The sequence below is a fragment of the Eptatretus burgeri genome, chromosome 4, assembly GCF_056783735.1.
Source record: "Eptatretus burgeri isolate ZD-2024b chromosome 4, Ebu_testis_v1, whole genome shotgun sequence".
Classification (NCBI taxonomy): Eukaryota; Metazoa; Chordata; class Myxini; order Myxiniformes; family Myxinidae; genus Eptatretus; species Eptatretus burgeri.
In genome coordinates this window covers 99,654,672-99,662,171 of record NC_140964.1, presented here as the reverse complement: position 1 = coordinate 99,662,171, position 7,500 = coordinate 99,654,672, and the positions used below count along the sequence as shown (strand labels likewise).

At 43.1% G+C, this 7,500-nt stretch overlaps 1 protein-coding gene across 8 annotated transcripts in view; it reads left to right on the top strand.

Annotated features, from left to right (window-relative positions):
* LOC147028745 (coronin-1B-like) overlaps positions 1-7,500 on the top strand; it is an 89,188-nt gene that overhangs the window by 38,614 nt on the left and 43,074 nt on the right. For all 8 annotated transcript variants that reach the window (XM_085879424.1, XM_085879427.1, XM_085879423.1 and 5 more), the window contains 3 exons: positions 6,272-6,394; positions 6,898-7,027; positions 7,244-7,425. In XM_085879424.1, the coding sequence (XP_085735550.1) occupies positions 6,272-6,394; positions 6,898-7,027; positions 7,244-7,425 (435 nt within the window). The remainder of the gene's footprint in view (positions 1-6,271; positions 6,395-6,897; positions 7,028-7,243; positions 7,426-7,500) is intronic.

The window sequence follows — 7,500 nt, the reverse complement described above, 5'->3', positions numbered from 1 at the left end:
AACGGCATTTTAGCTGAAAGTACAAAATATAAAGCATCCATCACCAATATTTACATCACAGTGAAGCCAAGCTCATGGATATTCGATGATATCCAATTTGATAAGTCAAACTTTGGAAGCCATTTTACCTCAGAGACTGCAGCCATGCTCATGCGACATTTTAAACATGTGATCACCTTCCAGAGTTTTTTGAGGAGAAGCTTCAAACTCGAAAATCATTTCCATCTATGGGTGCTTAAGCTGTCTGCTAAATTTCATGGTGATCGGTTTAGTAGTTTTGGAGAAAAAGATTGCTTTATCCTTGGATGAAAAATCCAAGATGGCCACCAATACAGGGCAAAATTCAAAAAACAAAATCTGTTAGGATCAAGTTCCAAGTGTGTACTAGAAATCTGCACAGATTGGCATAGCCAGCTGTAAGTTTTTTTTTTTCAAAAGTCGTTACACAAAATCGGTGGAACTCGAATAATAATAATCCGAGCAAAAACAACTGACCTCCTGCCGGACGGCTTGGAAACCCAATTACATTTATAACTAGAGGGGGAGCACTCGGTGGAGTGCAAAACCTCCGCCGCCAATACTGCTCGGTCACTCAAGTGAACCTGATATCCGATTCATTCAATTTGACGTCAACTGTGCTCACAGAATTATAGTTTGCAACTTTCCCTTTTACTTTTAACTTTTACATACTCAATTCATTCGTCATAACTAGATTCCTTGAGACAGAAATTGATTTTACGTGGGTATATCCACCTGAAGTTCCAAAATCAGCCGCAATTATAATTTTGGCATGTTTTTTTTTTGTTTGAAATCACTTATAACATGTAGAAATTCCAAAAAAAATCGAAATTTTGTTGAAAAAAAAGTTGCAAAATTGTTTTTTCTTTTCTTTTTTTTCTCTAACAATTTTTTAATTTTTGGGTTGGAAATCACTTAAAACATGTAGAAATGCAAAAACAAAAATTCAAATATTTTTCAAAATGGCCACCATAGTGGCCATATTGGACTTTGGACCAAGTCCAAAATCTAATGGCATGGTCCTTGGACCATACCTAATACCCTCACCAAGTCACGAACGAGTGATATCATATCAGCCACGAGTCGATAAAACCCATATCACCGATTAACCATGTGATGATTTGTTTATCATATACTTGACCATACATAATTCAAATTAAAAAATTAGAAGTATAATTTTTGAAAAAAAGTTTTATTTTTGAAATAAACTAAACTAGATCGACGCACATGTAGAAATGCCAAAAAAAAAAATCGAAATTTTTTTGAAAAAGAAGTTGCAAAATTTTTTTTTTTTTCTCTAACAATTTTTTTTTGGGGGGGGGTTGGAAATCACTTAAAACGTGTAGAAATGCAAAAACAAAAATTCTAATATTTTTTTCAAAATGGCGGCATAGTGGCCATATTGGATTTTGGACCAAGTCAAAAATCTAATGGCATGATCCTTGGACCATATCTAATACCCCCACCAAGTTTCGTCGAAATCCGTCGAGGAGTTTTTCCGTAATACTGTTCACAACCAAACAATCAAACAGACAGGGGTGAAAACAGTAACCTCCATCCATCTTCGATGGCGGAGGTTAACTAGAGGGGGAACACTCGGGAGAGTGCAAAACCTCCGCCGCCAATACAGCTGGGTCACTCAAGTGAACCTTATATTTTATTCATTAAATATGATGTCAACAGTGCTGACAGAGTTATAGTTCTTTTCTCCAACATTTTTTTTTTTGGGGGGGGGGGGGGGTTGGAAATCACTTAAAACATGTAAAAATGCAAAAAAAAAAAAACAACGAAATTTTGTTGAAAAAAAAGTTGCAAATTTTTTTTTTCTCTAACAATTTATTTTGGGGGGGTTGGAAATCACTTAAAACATGTAGAAATGCAAAAAAAAATTCTCTATTTTTTGGGGGGTGTAACAATTTTTTGGGGGGGGGTAAAAATATTTTTTTTTGGCGGGGGGTTGGAAATCACTTAAAACATGTAGAAATGCAAAAAAAAAAAAAAAATTTTTTTTCTCTAACAATTTTTTTTTGGGGGGGGGGGGTCCAAAATTCAATACTACCTAAAGTGCTCGCAGCACATATTGTTGCATAAACCCACGACACATAAAGGGAAGGCCTATCTTAAATGAATACTAATGAAATAACTATCTTGGGAACCAAATTTTAGGGGGGGGGGGTCCAAAAGTCCAAGTCCAAAATTTAATGGCATGATCCTTGGACCATACCTAACCCCCCCCCCCCACCAAGTTTCGTCGAAATCCGTCGAGGAGTTTTTCCGTAATACTGTTCACAAACAAACAAACAAACAACCAAACAGAAAGGGGTGAAAACAGTAACCTCCGATCTTCGATGGCGGAGGTTAACTAGATGGGCACTCGGTAGAGCACATACCTCCATCACGTTGTGCCTGATCCACGAGAACATTTTGGGCCCAATACATTTTTGAAATATCATGCTATGCAGTATGATATCGTTTTTGGCCCTATCTCTCAATGGCGAAGAATCACTTTAAAAATTAAATAATTATCGTATCCGGATCCGGATCTTCATCAAAATTTAATCAATTCGTCGTTGCAACAAACCCAACCTGTCCACCAAATTTCATCTGAATCCGTCCAGAACTTTTTGGGATATTGTGCTCTATAGTAGTTTCGACCTATCTCTCAATGGTGAAGAATCACTTCAAAAATTGATTAGATCGAGATCTGGATTTGGATCTTCACTAAAATTGAATAAATTCTTGCTTGTCACACACCCATGTCAAACAAGTTTCATCCGTCCAAAACCTTTTGAGATATTGTGCTATATATTCGTTTAGCCCTTCTTTCAATATACCTGGTGTTGGCTTAACGGATTGGTGGTGGGCTTGGGATCCTAGGATCCTGAGTTCAAAACCCACTTTTCTGTTGAATTAATACTTGGTGGGGTTGACTCTGCCTGTCATCCTTCTGAGATCGGCAAAATGAGTGCAGCTTGCTGGTATCCTGTGTCGGAGTGGCGACCTGTCCAGGATTGTGCCCAATAGCCAAGGAGACTGCTTAGGCAGCACCCATGCTCTGCACAGAGTATGGTCCCAATGGATGGATGGATGGATGATCTCTCAATGGTGAAGAAACACTTAAAAAAAATTGGAATACCACTTCACCGATGACATCATCGTTATCACCCGATATTGTTGCGGGGCCGGGTATCGGCGATGAGCACGACCGCTAGATGGAGCAGTAGAGTCGGCTCCATCGACCACCCGGAATTTATAGGTCGTCACCCTGGATAACTCCGGAGCCGACGGGTCCCTTATCAGACCGAACTTCGCCAATAGGTCGACCACGTGGGGTAGGGTCGATTGCCAATTTCAATTTACCTAAATACCCACGTCGTCCAAACTACCGGGGAAATTCACCCTCGACGATGCTCGTACGGAAGGAGCTGCTCGCGTACTCGAACCGTGTGCGACCCGAGCGGATGGTCACCGAGCTTCCGTCGGTCCAAATGTCCCTTAACAGTGGCAACAGCCTGGCTAATTCTCCAACATGCACCGTGTTAAACCAATAAAAGAAAGACAACAACGAACCGATATATTTCATTTAACACATGGGTTTATTTATAATGGAGCAGGGGGGCACGTAAGAAGCAGAGTTATCCGAATAATAAAAGGCACGTATGTACAGCAAGGCACTTAACAATTTATTACTTGCTTGACTGGCGCCACAAACACACACACACACGCACACACACAAGAAACGGTGGTCACAGCCTTTATTGAGGCCTCCAGCTCGGATGGAAAGGCGAGCTGAAGACCAGAGCCTGTCTCGGACCTATCCACCTCATGTGGTCTTCACGCTGATTCCAACCCAGACACCAGCGAGCCGCGAGTGGCCTCCCGAGCTCCGCTCAGCACTCGTTCCAACAACCAAAACCTCTCCTCAGTATCTGCCGAGAGACGGCGTGCACCCCTTCCTGTTCTTGTCGGCGGCAGAATATCCCAATCTCTCCTTGGTGTTGTCTGCAGGGACGCGGCACGCAACCCTTGCGGCTCTCATGGGGGATGGTGTCTCTTAAGCTCTTCTCGTTCGCTGACAGAGACATGGCGTGCAACCCTTGCGGCTCTGGTGGGGGATGGTGTCTCTCAAGCGCTAGCTGCCGGTCCGAATCACGCCGTACCCTTATTCACTCTGTCTTCGGGGGAGGGGGGGAGGGGGGACGCCTCCGCCCCTCCCCTTCTCCCTTACTGGACGGTTTTGGCATGCAGAACTGCTCGTTGCCCTGTCACTGGCCAAAACGAGCGGCAAGTCCATTGATTGGCCCGGGGGCGTGGTGACGTCATGCGGACCCCTTTCTCCCTGTCACGGGATCTGATTGGCTGAGCGGCGGTCACCCCACCAGTAGCACGCTGATTGGTCGAGGGCTGCTGTGAGACTCCTCCTTGAACTCCGCCCACCAAACAGGCAGAGGAATATTATTCTGCTGGGCTCCGCCCACCAAACAGCCAGAGGAACTGTTTTCTGCGTGGGCTCTGCCCACGTACGTGCTGACACGCACGTAAACCATGGCGTTGGCCAGAGTGAGGTGAAGGTGATGCTGGCATTGTCGTAGTTATGAGAAGGGGAAAAAAAATGAAAGAAAACCCTGACTATCAAAGTAACTCACAGCGCATTTACATTTATTCACCCCTTAGATTAGGGAAAGGGAGCTATCAATCCACATTCACTTATCAAAATAACTGAGCTATAGGACCTGAATGTTGTGTGCTGATGGCTTCCAGATTCGCAACAATATATCCAATGGGAAGTTGATGACATGCCAAGTTTCTATTTTTTCATTGTGAGTTTTTGGAGAAAAATATGTTCATTTTTCTTCATTTAATCCAAAATGTCAGTTATCAATAAAATATTCCCCATGGGGAGTCTCCTGTATTTTAAATTTTGCATCAATCGGACAAGTGGTTGCAGAGAAAAGCATTTTTAAAGCGAAATTGTATAGAGACACACACACACACACACACACACACACACACACACACACACACACACACACACACACACACACACACACACACACACACACACACACACACACACACACACACACACACACACACACACACACACACAGACGTTGCATTAGTCACATCCACTTTGGGGCGAGACTAACTCGAGGTCATAGAACACAATACTCCATGCAGTGTTCAAGTCAATTCAGTCAATCCTTAAATATCGCAGGTTTGAATATCATGTGTTTTGACCAATCGTGAGCAACCTCTTGTGTACCGATTTAGTTTTCGCTGAGCTTCATTTTGACCAATCGTGGTTTTCAACTGAGTTGTGATGGTTATCTTGCACCACGAGCCTTTTGTTGTTTCTTCTACATGGCTGTGACACATAAAAAGCATAAAATGATGGAGAAAAGAAGTGATTATTGTTAACAGTTGTGACTTCACACATGCAATTCGACTTTACACATGTAATTGTAAATCAGCAGGGCAGCTGTGGTGCAGGTGGTACCTGAGACATGCAGCACTGTGTCCAGTACTGCACTGTACCCATCTCCGCATCGACACTCCGTTTGGTGTAATCTTGTGTGCAATCATAATTAATTTCTTTGTTTTCCGTTATTATTGCCCTTAATGATTTTTTAACCATGGCTCCCAAGAGGAAAACTGTTGCTAGTGGTAAGCCAAATGCAAAAAAAGTCGAGGAAAGTTATGTCTTTGACTCAGAAAGTGAAGGTTTTGGATAAGCTTGGTCGAGGCGAGAGTGCGTTTATTTTATGCATTCGCTGGTGCTCGGAGCTACAGAACACCATCGTGTTTCCTTTTGGGAGTGAGAGAAGCCGCTGTGCAAAAATGGCTGCAGGATTTTCCTTCTCTGAGAAAATGCCATTAATATACCAAGTGAGGAGATGATGATGATGATGATGGAAACCAGAGAACTTGTGCCTACATTTTGATCCTGGTCGTCTCTGTTTACATTTTCGTTCTGCACCTGGTGTGTGCGTTGGTGTTTTCTCATACCGTCGAAACCATGGTAGGAGGAAAACGAGGGCATGTTTTTTTATTTATGTACTTTAAATGTCATCATTATCAAATTGTAGATTTTTATTGCAGAAACTAATTATGTGCACAGTATAATGGAAATTTTCCAAGAGTTTGATGCATGGTGAGAGGCGAGAGACAGCTGACTTGGGATGCAAGCATGATGCCACAAATCTTGCATCGTTAACTCCCTCTGTACCTCTAACGTTTCCTTGCCCTGCAGACGGGACGCATCGACAAGGCATACCCGACGGTGTGTGGACACACGGCGCCTGTACTGGATATTGAATGGTGTCCACACAACGACCACGTCATCGCCAGTGGTTCTGAAGACTGCACAGTCATGGTACATACTTGCGTCACTGCTGATGCTCTACTATGGTCACCAAGTTCAGTGCAAAAAGAACTGCTGCATAGTGTTGCTTCCTGGAGGTTCGGTGACTCTTTACTAAGTTTATGCATGTATGCCGTTATTAGCATTGATAGGCAGGCCTAGTCATGTTCAGGGTCTGGGATTCGATCAGGAGATAGTGTCCCGAAAAGCATGCTTTCCCACAAGGTTTGAATCCCAAAATGTGGATCTTCTTTTTGTTGTCGCTACCTGTTCCCACCAACCACAGTGATCAGCATATCTTTGCCATTTCGACCACTGAAAATGAAAATTGCTACCAATGTTCTTTTCATCTTAAAACATATCAACTTTTGTTTCTTTACACGCCGTCTTTGTACAGTAACAATAGTCATAATGATTGAATTTCATTTATTTTTATTCATTCCCCCACTCCCCTCCCACATTATTCTTCCAATTTCATGTACTTTCTTCATCAAACTAAAAATTGTGGTTTCCAGGTGTGGCAGGTGCCAGAGATAGGGTTGACGCATCCATTAACAGAGCCCGTCGTCGCTCTTGAGGGACACACCAAACGAGTCGGCATCATCTCGTGGCATCCAACGGCTCGAAACGTTTTACTTAGTGCAGGTTGTAACACCCTTGTCTTGGCTCAACCCCCCTTCCTCTCCCCTCCACCTTGGTCATTCCCCCTCACCACCCAATTTGAAATGAATAGTTGGTGCTGGATACTTAAGCTTTCTTGCATATAGATTATATTGTTGAGGCTTTTCTGGTTATTGATACCATTTCTTGGTCAATGATTGACAGAGCAAAGTTTAATAGTACTTTGGTCCTCCACTCTAGGCTGCGACAATCTGATTGTGATATGGAATGTGGGTACTGGAGAACCTCTTATTGTGCTGGACGACATGCACTCGGAGGTTATCTACAGCGTCTGTTGGAACTATAATGGCAGTTTATTGTGCACTGCTTGCCGTGATAAATGCATCAGAGTCATCAACCCCCGAGCTGGTACCATCCTGGCGGTACGTAACCTGATCGCTGTCTCCGAGATGCAACTCTGAGTCAGAGCTCTGGCCTGCTTGCTCTTTGCCCACGCA